This window comes from Cephus cinctus, unplaced genomic scaffold (assembly GCF_000341935.2).
Source record: "Cephus cinctus unplaced genomic scaffold, Ccin1 Ccin1_scaffold1184, whole genome shotgun sequence".
Classification (NCBI taxonomy): domain Eukaryota; kingdom Metazoa; phylum Arthropoda; class Insecta; order Hymenoptera; family Cephidae; genus Cephus; species Cephus cinctus.
In genome coordinates this window covers 219,641-235,262 of record NW_014333664.1, presented here as the reverse complement: position 1 = coordinate 235,262, position 15,622 = coordinate 219,641, and the positions used below count along the sequence as shown (strand labels likewise).

Genomic DNA, 15,622 nt, shown 5'->3' with positions numbered 1-15,622 from the left:
GCAACATTAAAGTTTGGTAATATTCGAGAGATACTGACAGTCAAAGAGTGCGATTCGCTCTGGTCAAGGGTGGACCATAAAGGGTGCACACTGAAGGCCACCGTAATCCATCAAATTTACAACCGCCATTTGCAAATTTTCCCTTTCGCAAAGGCTTAAGGATTTGCCAAGGTCGGTACTCGTCTGCGTTTTACGATTTAACCCTAATTAAAGAGGTAAGCTCCTCGTGCAGTTTAAGACATCGAGCGACCCCCGTTACTTTCTGCAAGCAATATTTAGCAAACTATTCCCAATACCTTCGATAGTAATGGTATTTACTTTTGGAAAGTTTCAAGGTCTCCTATTGCCAATTTCGTCAGTGCAATATTTTTGCAACATTAAAAAAATTACGTTGCATACGAAAACTATCAATTAAATATAAACAAATGGGCTAAATAACTTAACCTTTATACGCGAAAAATTCATTTTTAAACGAAATAAAAAATACAATAATATTATGCAAAAAATATATAAAAATTTCGAAACAAAGCATCGCAAAAATTGATACAATAGTTTTTGACAATTCCTCCGCAATAAGCGGTGACCTGCTGAAATTATTGCACATAATTATTCCAACCAAGAATTTCGCCACGCGCCTATAACCCTTTTCCCAGGCTGAACCCTTTTCCCTAGGTTTCAACCCTTTCACTAATCCTCCACCAGTAATGATTACTCTGGCCAGGATAAACCCCATGGTGACAAATGAAATAGCAATAAATCTGCGAAATTCTAGACGGAATTAATTTGAACAAAACAAATGTTTACAATGTTAACAACAAATTATAATTATTAAAAACGTCTAGTTAGCTATTAAATAATTGATTTCTAATATGTATCAACTATAAATTCAACAGAATAAATGGTTTGCTGTTTGCCCAATACGTATAAAGTCCATTTACCGTTCAATAGTACATTCATATACAAAACTTTCATTTGTTGCACATTTTTCGTTCTTGGCAATTTAACCAGTTTCGAAAGTCAAAACTATTGTACTATAGCTTTTGTATAAGAATTAAACAGTAGCGCATATCAAATTCATGCCGCCATAATAAATCTCGAAGCATTTACACAGAAAGTGGCAAAGTATAACGAAAGGGATAGAACAATGAAGTTCTCTATAGTAGCAGGTAAAGGGTTGCGGACATACGAATTGGAAAGGGTTACAAGTTGAAAATCCTCCCCACTGTCTATTGAACGGTCAGTAACCCTCGAAGGGTTAACAGCGTCCAATTAGGTGCAGCCATCTTTTGCGAAAAAGGACAGACGGTAGATTTTTTATACATTTTTTTACATACTTAAAAATTTTTTTTATTCGACCGAGCAAGAATTTTTTGAAAGTATGCCCATGCGTAAACGTGTTTTTTACTCAGGGTTCTCGATAACTGTCAAGGAATCCCGAATTTTTTCTACTCAAAAAAATTTTGAGTTATTACGTTTCTGGCTTACCTGCAGATTTATTTTAAACAGGCTTGGTGTTTACGAAAAACGTAAAAATATGGCTCAACCACTTCATTTACAAATGCTAAACACAATCATAGCGTGACTGCCAGTAGAAAAGTACTTACCTTACGTAGCGGTATAAAAAATTTTTAAAAAAGTGACAAAAAATCTGGTCTTCCAGAAAAATACAATCTCCTAGACATATATCTTTCAGCACTCGACGATGACGGTACTGCTCGTATTTCAACGATTTTCATCTATTCCAACACGAAACGATCTCAAAGGTGCGACATTCGTAAAATACTCGAGCGATTTTATCGGGACTTGAAAAGGAAGAAAAGAATGTTCCGTCCTTTTAAAAAATCGTTCGAACTCCACGCCAGTACAATGCTACGTGCTATAAAAATTTATCTTGAGCCTCCATATTGCGCAGACCCTCCGAATGCTCTTTTATTTCAACGCAACGTGTAATAAAGGTACAAAACTCAAAGTCTAATCTGATATCTGAAGAGAACTCGAGCGAATATTAATGTACACGGTTGGCTGCAGGCAGAAGTCTGGGCCAGTGCCGCTCACTGGCTTTTATCCGGCCACCAGCCGCGTCGTACGTAATGCCTGGCACCCCATAAAGCTAATGAGTCATGGGTTCATGGGGCCCATAGGTCCCAGCAACAGGTGGCAGCACGGACTACCGAGATACCCCGTATAAATGGAGCGTGAGCACGCGTGCCACATATGCATGCCTATGCTTGTAGTATATAAAACAGTATAAAAAAATCTGCCACTAAAAATACTCATAAACAATATCCAAATATAAAATATGAACAATCAATAAATTTTTATTAATTTCCAAAAATTAGCATTACCATACATCAAGTGACTATCGTGAAAGATAATTCTTAAAAATTCATTTTCCATGGATTATTTAAAAAAAATTCAAAAAAAAAATAATAATTTAATAATATACATAACTAAGGAGCGATCGAAATGAAATTGTCTACGTTATTATTATTTTTATCATTTGTATAAAAAGAACTTCTAAACGTTTAAATATATAACTAAAATTTTCCATATATCAGAGGACATGTGTCTGTCATCAAAATGAGATTTATTAGAACCTGATAAGACAAATGTCTATAGATAATATTTGCAGTTCGATCACCGTACACAAAGCATGGATGTTGTTAAAGATTGCGACACGTGCCCGACCAAGGACTTTCCTTTCTATCTGGTAGATTAATACTGAACGAGTCACGTTCTCCGAGCATCTATCGATCAGTAGAAGCATCAGTGACTCGTTCGCCAAGTGTCGATCCCTCTCGAATCTTTCCTTCGGATGCTGTGGTGGTCGATGCTGCAGCAGAGTATCTCCCGTATCGCCTCTAAACGAGAGACGTTCGGCGTGCATCCGCCAGATGGTAGCACAGTACCAGTGCACCAAGCACCATCGGGAGTTCCCTAGTGCCTTCAAAGAATACCATTGCTGTGCCTCTCGGAGCTCTAGCGATAGATAGGTGTCCACGTGCACAAAGTGCTTGAAATTATTATTCTATATGACTAACGTATTGCAATTGCAAATTCCAAGTCAGACGAATAACTTATATGAAATATAATCGACAAGATTAACTCTATCGATAAAAATTCTTATCGATAAAAATTCTTATCGATAAAAATTCTTATCTGTACATTATCAATACCGTCTAGACTGTGGTAATTGTCGAGATTTCGTTTAGAGATAATTATATATTTTTAGCCGATTCCTTGGAATTCTTTTAAGAAAATCCAATTTACCTCCACTAATACTCGTGGATAATTTTGGAGTAAAAATTAAGGTGAAACGGCGACACGTGCGTAAGTGGAATTTTTTTACAAAAAATTCCAATGACGCATAGGCGCAGTGCCTTTCGCGCACGTGATTCAGGTCTAAATAAATTCAGCTGAGCCCAACAGGTAGTTCCGTGTACTAGCCACCACCTTAGCCAGCCTTCCCCTCCGCCTCTCTACCACCGTAGCGTATATCGTAGAATCCCCACTCCCTGTGGAGTCCGAAACCGTCTGAAGTCTCAAGCTCGCCGTCCCACGCGCCGTTCCCTCGCCGGACAGACAGAACGGTCAGACGCTAGAAGTCGAATGACGATTTCGCCCCACCACCCACGTACGCACCGCGTGCGGCACGCTCGGCTCTCTGGTAGTTGAGTAGTGGGGGAAGACTCTCAGCCAATAGGGAATCGTCTGTCGCGCGCCGAGTCGAATCCCACTACTGTCATTGGCTGTAACATTTCTGTATCGCTCCTGCGCCGCGTTCTGTGTCGCGCGTCGTTTCGTTTCTTGGGAACGCACTCATACACATATCCAAATACTCCTTTCCGTACCTTTTTAAGGCTGAGTGTGTATCCTTCTCTCTTGAGAGAAGACAGTGCATCTGGCACCTTCTACGAAAGCCTGAAACTTCAATATTTTTCGGAAATGCATCGGTTCAAAATTTTACTCAAAAATGTACTAGGCAAATTTGACAAAACTTTTTTTTTTCGACACTTCAGGCGATTTTGGAAAACATTTTTTTTTATTGTTAAAATTTTATATAGTCATTTTACTTGGTTATGCTCTACACAGGTTACTTCTGGATAGTGCATAGGGTATGGTAGGGATACGATGTGAGAAACATGCTGTAGTGTTGAGTGATAAAAAAACAAGTAAGCAGTCCTAGGCACGTGTTTCGAGGCAGAGTCTATATAAAATAGTCTGGGGCTACTTGACAATTTTAGACGCACGTCACATAACCCTATGACGTAAATGTGTATACGTGAGCAAGCATACGGTAACCAACCAATGGACTGATATTCAAATGATTGCTAAACCGCCATTAACGAATTCGATCACGAATAAATGCGGTCGATTCTAATGACTTTTTCATAAGCAGTTCTTACGAAGGAGATAATTAATAAGTGGAAAAAACGTCGGTCGCTGCCCGCTATTAAATACGTATGTCAATGCTTACGTTATGGGGAGTCCCCGTGTCCTCGACATGATATTCAGCTAAGCATTCACTTCGATCTTGACAATTACCGTCCGACGTTATCACTATTGTACAAAGTTCATTATTATGATCTTGTACCTAAAACAGTTAGTTACTCGAATAACTAAGAAATCTAACAATCACTTCCAATTTTCTATTTTAACGTAAAATTTAAAAAAAGCAGGATCTTACAAGTCCCATTTATTTAGGTACAAGTCGTGAGGACAAATGTATCAAAGCTGTAGCGTTATATAAAAATTTGGTGGAGCGCAGATCAATAAGTAACAGCAACGTGCCCAAGAGGATTTAGAGAGGCTTCCTGCTCTAAACCCTTCAATTAAAGGCAGACACGCAAGTCGCAAGGCCCACGGGGGTCCGCTCGACCGTGGGCCTATGAGTCCCAATGGTGGGGTAGCATTCCGGTAGTGGGAGAAGCGACGGCAGCCTGACTATCGGAATTTCGTGGTGGGGATAAGACCATGGTAAACCGTCACGCGTTTCCCCCACTGCATGGGGCTTCCCCCTCCAGTGATCTTTACCACCTCCACCAGCATTGGCATAGAGCATTCCATCGCTGGCCACACTTCAGTGAGGAGATAGAAAAGCTTCCGAACTCACCGAATCAGTCGAGCACTGACGCGCCTGGCGAGAGGTCGAGTTTGCGATCTTTCGTTAGAAAATTCACAAGAACTTATCAAGAGACACGTTTAACTCCTTTTTGAATATTATACCCGATGCATATTATATAGACCGGGTCAAATATATTATAACTACCATATAGATATAATATATTAAATTGTAACAAGTATTAAATACATCACTTGGGATTATTAAGAAGAGTATCAGCAGTGCAGCCAGTGCATAGATATACTTGGATTACCTGTGTTGTGATTTATCCAGTGAATTCAAGATATCCCTTGAATTTTGTGACTAGTAAGAAATTATAATGGTGACCGGGGTGGGTGCTACGATGCCGACTGGCGGTGTCACGGTCGGCTCAACACCACCTGCACAACACGTGCCCCAGGAGGCTGGACAGCCCCCGGCACAGACAGCTACGAATACTACGAGAAGATCTGGGGAAAATCGACGGGTTAGTGTCTTCACCTGAAGACCCGATATTTTATTGGGTTCATTAAATGTGCTGTATATTGAGATGATAGGGTAGTCGAATCTGATGGGGATAATTTAGGCAGATCGGCATATGCGTAATGCACTTTTACACTGTTGAGATTGTGTGAAGATTTTTCATGATTTTTGTAACGAGCAAAAATTGTTTCACTCCAAAATTGTTGAACTCAGTTGAATTTTAATTATTGAGATCACATCGAATTTCGACACTTAGACTCTGAGCGGAATACGGTGTAGCTTCGCTGAGAGGAAATTAAAGAATTGATTTATATGAAATGAAATAATTAAATTTAGATACAGTAAATTTTGTATGATATTATTTTTATAAATCGATTTTATGGTTTCATATATATATTTTATCGGCGTATACGTTGTACAATCTTATAGAATTTTTTTATCATGAAGTTGTTTGTAGTCGTAAATTATTCTTTATCAACAGTACGTGCTTACGTAGAGCAATATTTTATTTATTGTTAAACTTTAGATAAAAATTCTATATTTATCTTCAGTCGGGTTTCTTACGAGATTTTGAAAAAAAAATTTCGCCATATACTGTTACATGACTACTATATTTGACCATGGTGAATTTTAGATAAAATTGAAAAAAAAAAGAAACTTTATTATTGTAGTAGCACCTATCTATGTATATGAACATCCCATATCACTTTGCAGACTTCACGAAAAGCAACCCCGACTAACCTGTCACTTTTCTTTCTGATTACAGAGCAATAAGCCTATAATGGAAAAAAGGCGTCGCGCCCGTATCAATAACTGCCTGAATGACCTGAAAACCCTGATCTTGGACGCAATGAAAAAAGACGTAAGTATTTTATCTAACATACGTAACTTACTGAACGCTAATGGCATTGCTGCCAATCAAAACAAAATGTGAACGCGAATACGAGATAAGAATTTATGCCGAATTCGCAACATTCTTGCTAAACATTAACAAGTCGAGTGCATGAAAGTGCATTCTGTTCGAGTGCAAAACTGAACGACCCGAGCTAACCGTATCCTCTTATCTTAATGTTACAGCCAGCAAGACATTCCAAACTCGAGAAGGCCGACATCCTCGAAATGACCGTGAAGCATCTCGAGACCCTACAGCGTCAACAGGTCGCGCTGGCCGCGGCAACCGACCCGAACGTTCTGAATAAATTCCGCGCCGGATTCACGGAGTGCGCCGGTGAGGTTGGCAGGTTTCCCGGATTGGAGGCGTCAGTGAAGCGTCGTCTGATGGCCCACTTGGCATCCTGCCTTGGACCGGTAGAGAACAACTCCGGGGCACAGTCTGGTCAACAGCCAGTGCAACCAGCACCACCCACGACTCAGCTCCAAGTGCATATACTACCCCAGGTGGACGCCACACCAAGAATCCAGGTGCAACAGTCGAACGGGATCTTCTTCACGAACGCAAACGGCACAGGACTTCAACTGGTTCCTACGAGGTTGCCTAATGGCGACATCGCCCTTGTCCTACCGGCTGGTGCCAAAGCAACACCAGTGGCTTCACCCTCCTCATCGCCAGCACCAACATCCCCTCTACCAACTCTCATTCCAATCCCCCAGAGAACGGCCAGTACCGCATCGGCATCTTCCTCGTCCTCGTCCACGTCATCCACCTCCACCTCCGCGGCAAGTCCAGTTGCCTTCGAAGCGCCACCAGCCGCCTTCAGGGAGCAGAGTCCGGTGTACACGGGCAGTGCCAGTCACAGGGACGTCGCCACATCCCCCGCCAATGGGTACACCAGCGATCCGGAGTTCGATCCCCGTGTCTACAGTCCACCACTTCAGAAACCCCTGGCACTGGTCATGAGGAAGAGCGTGGTACCCGAAGTGGAGGAGAAGCCCTGGAGGCCGTGGTAAAAGGAAACAAAGAAGTGGAGGAACGGAATGGTCGAAGGAGAAAGGAAACTTAGGAGTCTAAAGAAAAGAAAAATAATGAAGGACGATTTGCGGGAGGGAATCCTGGTGTGAACTCTTTTTCTTTTCTTTTTACTGTCTTGAGCGTCGCCACTATTTCTGGCACGGAGACAATGCGGGACGAAGTTTCCATGACTGAGGAGTCCAGAAATGACGCGACGTTTTCGGCTCTTTTCCTCTTCGTTTTATTTTCTCTTTGGGGAAGGATGTTTGTATGACCAGTGGCCAGTAGCCTATGAGGCAGTGCCTTATACAGTGCCTTTCACATATTCCTCGATATTTCCGAGCATTAATTGTACATTTTACTTTTTTCTTTAACCGAAACACCGATTTCTTTTAGAATTATCCTTGTCCCAAATTTTTATTGAGATCCCTGTCGTACCTTTCCATTTACCTCCTATACCATCCCCTTGTATATAAAACTATAAGTATATATTTTAAGTGCCTTACGCAACAAGAATCACCGACGTCTTCCATTCTGTTTCTTGTACGTAAAAACGCCAAGCAATGTGCACAACGTTGCGACTATAGAAACGTAAATGCGTTTTTAATTCATTTCCGATACGACCTATCTCGTAAGTCTAGTTGTTAAGTACGTGAATGTGAGAAAGCGAGAATTATTCGACAAAGAGAGAGAGAGAAAAATAATTTGAGAGAAAGAAAAACTGTGCGAAAGTATGTTTTATTTATATTTATGAGTGCAAAAGATTGAGTTTATAATTCCTGTCTATTGTCAAGATAGAAAATCACGCTTACTACTATAAGAGTGTCAAATAAATACTGATCTCTTTATTAATACTTAAATCATGTGTTTTTTACATTTCACTCTTATCCCTTCCACAATTTGAAAAAAGTCGTATCGGTCGACTTTATGAAAAAAAATTTGTTTTTTTATTTTTTCAACGTCAACTCCATGTTTCAAGACGCGGTATCCAATTCTCAAACAGGATGCTAATTTCTACCCGTGAGATCAGTCACGGTGCATCTCTTGTAAGCAACTGAGCAGCTACCCAGCTCTGTGCTGCCGCCACGCGGAATATTCCTGAACTCAAGCACCCCTTAAACCGATCCTCACCTCGCCCGGAAGCATACCTGAAATGCAAGGGCCCAAAAGGGACTTCTCAGATGTCCAACACAGTCCCCGAACACCAAGATGCCCAAGAACCTGCTGCCGCCTACCGGAATCTCAAGGAACACCAAAAGTTTCTCGGTCACTACGATACCCAAACTATTTTTAGGATCCACCGACATAGTAACGAGCATATGGAACACTATTGTTTCCTCAAAAATGTTTAAATGAATATAGATCAGTCGATGTATTATCATATAATTGTTATACGAAATTCAAACGTCAACAGCGACAACATCCATTTTAATCAGATCTTTAAATACATATATTCCTTACATTCGGAAATCATTCGCCCGGACGTGACCAAGTGAAACTTGGATACTTTTTTTACCTTCTCGCAAAATGAAATTTGTAATTTCACGTTCGACAATATTTACCGCGTTATAAAACGGACCAATGAAAAGATTAAGTATGGTACACCGTTCGTTCTCGCTAATGTCAAGGCAATTATTTGCCTTGTACGCTAATTTCCACAATCACGTGCATATACGAGTCAACCTATAGATTCTATATATATATATATACATATACAGGTAAGTATATAACTATCAAGAAGATCTTGTGCAAGAAATAATACCAACATCTCTTGCATTTCACCTGAGTATCGTCATTCCGTCTCGAGTCGTTCCATGGAAATGATACTTTAGATTAATCGCGCGACCATCCTGTTTTTTCCAATCGTATATTCCAGTCACATTTATTCTACGCTTAATCACTTTCCTGGAGATAATCGTTCCTTCTAACTTATAATTAACCGTGCAACTCCTGCCGATCTTAACGAGAAATCGCAATAATACGAAGTCCTCGAATCGAATCTGATTTTGAAGTTTGGCATCGTAAGTGCGATAAATAATCGCAACCGACTATTGCATAAACAAGTGGCGCCTACAAGCGTCGGAAAAAAAATGAACGCAGACATAATTAAGAATCTTAATTATTCATACAATACGATTGTAAGAATGTCTATGAAAATTAAATAAACGAATTCGATTTTTTTTCTTTCTTAGTGGTTTTACCTTATTACTTTTTTTCTCTCTCTCTCTCTCTCTCTCTCTCTCTCAATGTGTTGACGTCTGCATACGAAAACCTGAATATCAAAGCTACGCTAATGATTTTCCCCGGTTTTACCTTATTACTTTTTTTCATAATTAAGAATCTTAATTATTCATACAATACGATTGTAAGAATGTCTATGAAAATTAAATAAACGAATTCGATTTTTTTTCTTTCTTAGTGGTTTTACCTTATTACTTTTTTTCTCTCTCTCTCTCTCTCTCTCTCTCTCAATGTGTTGACGTCTGCATACGAAAACCTGAATATCAAAGCTACGCTAATGATTTTCCCCGTAGGCAGCTCGGCATACCTGCACGATGTAATTTCTGGCAAAGAAAAGCTCCCAGCACTTGGAATTTCGAATTATTTCAAATGACAAATTACCCAAGACTTCGTGACTCCGTGACTCTAGACAACGGGATGGATTTCTGCAACCGTGCATCTCATCCACAATGGAGGACACGACAGACGTGGAATTCGTGTTTACGGAGATACGTCTTTAGAGGCTTTATCACGTGTTACGTAACGTCACACTCGCAAACAAAATTCTCATCGCGATAGCGGCAGAACTCTCGGAAATCTTTCTATGACATATCTCAAATTGCTTATTATCGCATCGCTGCGAATTTAGCACATAGAACCCAAATAAAGGTTCTATAAAAATTTATAAGTCAATTTGGATCACGGATTTATCCATTTATGCAAATATTTTGTAATTTTCAATGTTTTCTCAAATTATTTGTTGCCTATTTATCACGCGTCTGCTGCACGGTTGACAGTTATTTGTGAAACGTGACCTTACTCCGTCTCTGTAGCACTCATTTTTATTTCTAACAGCGGATCACACGAGAATAGTAGTAAATATATTTTATGTATAAATCTTTACGTTAAACCTTGATAAACTTTGACTTCGTGTTGCAGTAATTAGCTTATAGACCGTATTAACTTGTATTTGATCTTGAATCATACTACGAATAAATTTCAATCTTTAATTTCGACAGTCTATTTTTCCCATTGCCATATAATATACCATACTGAATCTTATGTCATATAGAAATACTTGCGAACCACTGTTACAGTCACCTTCGCAATTGAATTAAAGCATACCTTTTTTTTCATGGGACAACCTCGCGCCTACGGCAATGCATAAGAGAGATGCAAATTACACGAAAAAATTCTGCATCCCACCGAAATGACCAACAACCCCATCAAGTGTTCCAAGAAAGAGTCGCGTATGCTATTACCCCGGGATTAAAGTGCACTCTACGCTAGGGAAAATATAATGAAATAAAAAAAAAAGGTAAATAGACAAAAATGAGGTATTTTTAAAATTTTCAAAATTCCCCCCAAAAATGTACAACCAGTAACTAGCCAATGACAATTAAAGACTCTCCTTAAGAAGGTAGCGTTGAGGTAATTCAAAATTAACAATAACCCGTGTAAAGGATGCTTAGAGTACTACGGAATCGGCATTTCTCAAAGGAACGACCCAAAGAAACAACAGACGTACGAGACGTCCGTTTCCACAGTGGAAAATCCTTAACAAGATCCAAACTCGTGCTAACGAGCAATCGTCGATCCGGACGGATCAGCTGATTCGCAGAACGCTAACCTCACTCCTACACGAACAAAATATATATACATACGTGTTAAATCGCTGCAGAAGGAATCGAGCTACCAGGAGTTTAGTAGTCCACGAACCGGACTGGTCTCGCCTGGCATACGTCGCGGTCGCGTGGTTTCAAGGACAAGGCAAGGTTGACACGCGCCGCGACTCACGACTGCCAAGTGGGGGGTCTCTTATGTTAGCCTTCTCCTTACCCTGGCCGCGTCTCTTCTTGAGTCTCTCGGGTAGAGAGAGAGTCGCGCACCACGTGTGACAGCTTCACCTTCGCTTTTGATTGAATATTATATACATATATATATATGCGTATGTGAGGTTAGGTATATCCCATCCGATTGGATACATTAGAAGACAGCTAGGATTACTAAGCATACAACGTAAATTGAAGCGGATGATTAGAATTTTTTGACTCCTCATAACCGACCAATCGTTATCTGCCAAGTTTAATGGATTTTAAGGCGGCATTTAAATTGTTAAATGAAAATCTACCTAACCTTCTTATACTAGAATGAATATCGCTAACAGTCTATTCTATTGTACTGGAGATAGTGGTGCCGGCTAAGAACCTGCTTTTCAAGACTTGGATCTTTCTTTAGATCGTTCTATCCTCTGTGCTGGGAGTCTATTTAGCTATATATATGTATATAGGTACTGTAGACTGTTAGGTATGTATGTACAACGTTCATTGCCCGGATGATACGTACTACGTGCTTTTATTTTATTAGATACAAAAGTTAACGCGGCAGGTGTTGCACGGGTCCCTTGTATCGCGTTAGGTGCTGCCAGTGGTTCGATACATTTCACAATAATTACAGAGAGTGAGTATAACACAGTTGGCAATGATAGGAGCCGCGTGACGTACGAACGAGTACGTAAATAATTGATATTACAAGATCATTTATTCGATGATAAATTTGAAGATTGTTGGCGCAAGTGGCGAGCTGAAACTAAATGTTAACCAACGTCACGCCGTATGTTTTCTCGAGGTTTGGGAAAAACCATTGAAATCAATTTCTAATGACCACTTTATATTTCGCGGCGAACTTAGTTTGTGGAGTTATAGCGCTGTAGGATATGTACCTCCCACTGCCGTACAGTCCTGTCCAGCAAACGGCTAATATTGCTCCTTTTTGCCAATTGCCGCTCGAACGATACACTTCGGATGGACAGGAGCAAGAGTCATAAGCAGTCACAATGTAGAGGTAGATGAAAAAAATGTATAGAAAATTGTAAGCTATAGGACACGTTGTAACAATTTTTAAAAAATTTTTATAGCTAAGATCTGTCAAAGGCAAAAAGGGTTATCATGAAGAACTTTTACTAAATTGACCATCTTGAGGAACAGTAAAAACAAAAAAAATGTGAAAAGAAAAAGGATTTGCAAATCAAGGATTACCATGTTCATCCGAAAACTGTGTTTGAAGAATAAATCTATTGAACTACTCATATAGTGACGTATAAAAGCCTAACCGTGTATTTTAGCAGATATTTATATAAAGAGTGAATAACCGATGGATGTGTGCAATGAGATACGGGTGAGTAGTATATTCGTATGTTAATTAGGAATCATTGTATCGTAAGGTACGGGAGAATGTTTCGACTCTGACGATCGCACAGTGTTACAATTGTACGCAAGGAAACATCACGAGTCTTCTTAAATACTTGATACGGGAAACGTAACGAACTGTAGTCGCGCGTGCAAAAGCAAATGCCGCCGCAAGCACGGCGACATGTTGCATATTATTTCGAAATGGCGCTTACAAATAATTGCGTAAGACGCGCGTTGACGCCCGTGATAAAACTTATGGGCGATTATCTCGTTTCTTGTCCGGCTCACCTTTCCTTACCGCGAGTCGATAGGTAGTACTGGTTAAGCAATAGCGACCAGATAAATTCGTGTTCGAGTCCCGCCGCGGGCACCCCATTTTTTTTTTTTTTTTTTTCAATCGCTTTATACCGTAACCTCACCATCGACTCGAAAACTAATACTTAATCATACAATGAGAAAAAGTATCCTTCGTATAAAAAAGTCTAATCACGCACTAAGAAATAACACGGTTACCCTGTGCTATACGGTTCTGTGACGATCGAACCGAATCGATCCTCTCTTTGGCACTGGTTTAATTTGACAAAAACAATATATATATTGTTGGAATCGTGACGAATTCGAGAAAAAAAAGTTACGTTGAGGAGTTTCGGGTACTTATGCGCATTCAGTAGGTAATGGTGTACGGTTTTCTTTTTTAAATTTTGAGTGTCAATTATATGGGACCTTTTATTGTTTTCTTGAGGGGAATCGGAATTGTTGAAGAGAACTCGGATAATTTGAAAATTTTTTTCTTCATTTAATGTATACTTTATATATTTGGTACACTGTGCTTTGGAAGTGCACGATATTTAATCGAACCTCTTACTATTGGTCGTGCGTTAGAGACCCAAATTATGACTTTCACCCTGTAGGTATAGGAGTAAGGTTCAATAAACCTTGAGCGAGATACGACATTGTCATCCTGCATTGGGAAAAATAAAGCAAAGATGAAAGGCAGGTGCGACCTATTTGCTGCGGTGGTTGTCCGGGACTAAACTAAAGTTGGGGCCTATCTAGCGGTCCATTACTCGAAAATGTCTTAAGGGGTCAAGCAGCCGGATAATTTTATAAATCTTTTCTGCCTCTTCATATCATAAGACGTGAGAGTATTTTTTCTATTAAAAATTACAGCTTAGGTAGATCGAGACAGAGAAAGAAGACTTTCCACATTCAAGAGGTATTACTCGGATGGATTTTGGAAATACCACGAAGCGTGGGTAGGCGTCAGTGATAAAGGGGAGTTGGCAAGTTCAAAGGTGAAAAAAGCGATTGATAAGAAGCGAAACAAAGAAGACTAAAATATGACATTTTTAAGGTCACAATTGACATAGAAATTGTACGGGCATAAGGGGGCCAATGGAATGACCTACTTTTATTTTATTGATGAAAGCTTTTAATTTAAGTAGGCCATTCCACTGGCCCCTTATATCCATACAACTTTTGTCTCAAACAATTTTTTATATAAGATCTTGTTCTCAAGTTATTTGACAATCTCGATTTAAATGCTTCACCCTGTATGATAATGATAAGGACGGAATAGGATGTACAAAAATAAACGTGTTTAACTTGGATGATAGAAAAATGTCAAATTTCTTATTTACACGATATACCTACATCGTACACACGTAGCAACGACATCACTGCCGATTGCCTTGTTAGACACGGCAAACACCTCGTAATTTAATTACCTAAAAGTGTCGCATCGTAAAACTTAACGAAAGCTCCATTTTTGTTTTGCACACGATTTTATGTGTACGTAGCGCGATAGGCATATAAACAGATAGTCATATGATACAGATCGATTAACAAAAATAGATATGCCGATAAAAAAAATGTATTTGGAATAAAATTTCTGGCATATATACATATATCGTCGCTCCATTGAGGTATATCTTACAATTAGTTCATTTGCCGTCTCTGCTTGCATTGCCATATTTTATCGTCCAACTATGCGCGTATGATGATACGATGACGTCACCAAGGAGTACATAATTGCATAGGTATACCGTCTAAATATATTTGCTCCCGTATAACGACGTACATAAACGAGGCGTAAGGTGCAACAATAGATTTTGTAATCTGTGTAGAAACAGCAAACGGTGTCACTCGATAAGCGCGTGAATCCATTCATGAGCCCCAAGGAGCAATTTGGGTTAATAATATAACACGCGTGCGAGCTTGATATTATTTGATACTATGAGGTGCGATATTATTTCCCAGTGAGTTCACACATGGAGCTTTGAAAATATAAGGGGGACATTTGTATACGTATTAAGATACCCATACGCGCGGAACTGAGTTATTTATGAAGCCGTGTTGTTTCACGAGCGCCAGGGCCTATCTGATGCTCTTATTTCGTTGTTTGCTCCCGACTTTGCCGACATTCGAGAATCGTGACACGCGCGTGCTTTGCGCTTGCGTGAAACAGTGGAGTCACTGCACATGTGATAAAGTCGGTTATAATCGCCCGGGGTCGTACCTCAAAGTGTCAGATATCATCGAGCTGCCGCGAATGTAGCCAGATGAATGGAGAAATAGTATAAGGAAATTTCGTATAATGTTCCATACGTCGAACAGTGTCGTAATGCGTAACGGCGAGAAATTTAAATTTTAAAAAAGTTTAAATTAAATTTTATCTTATCTTTCAGTCAAATTTTCTCTCTCTTTCACTCGACTCAT

At 39.7% G+C, this 15,622-nt stretch overlaps 1 protein-coding gene and 1 long non-coding RNA gene across 4 annotated transcripts; both read left to right on the top strand.

The window, feature by feature from the left end:
* Window positions 1–5,090: 5,090 nt before the first annotated feature.
* LOC107272569 (protein hairy) lies at window positions 5,091–8,348 on the top strand. The gene is made up of 3 exons (XM_015749839.2): window positions 5,091–5,588; window positions 6,351–6,446; window positions 6,662–8,348. The coding sequence occupies exons 1-3, from the start codon at window positions 5,442–5,444 to the stop codon at window positions 7,490–7,492; spliced, it is 1,074 nt and encodes a 357-aa protein (XP_015605325.1). The 5' UTR covers window positions 5,091–5,441; the 3' UTR covers window positions 7,493–8,348.
* Window positions 8,349–11,440: 3,092 nt separating this feature from the next.
* On the top strand, window positions 11,441–14,525 carry LOC112495047. Of its 3 annotated transcripts, XR_003061210.1 has the most exons (5): window positions 11,441–12,003; window positions 12,081–12,173; window positions 12,276–12,557; window positions 12,631–12,936; window positions 13,816–14,525. It is a non-coding gene; the product is annotated as an uncharacterized LOC112495047 (long non-coding RNA). The 3 variants fall into 3 exon arrangements; XR_003061211.1 differs by having other exon boundaries at window positions 11,441–12,173; window positions 12,631–12,890; XR_003061209.1 differs by having other exon boundaries at window positions 11,441–12,173.
* Window positions 14,526–15,622: the final 1,097 nt, after the last annotated feature.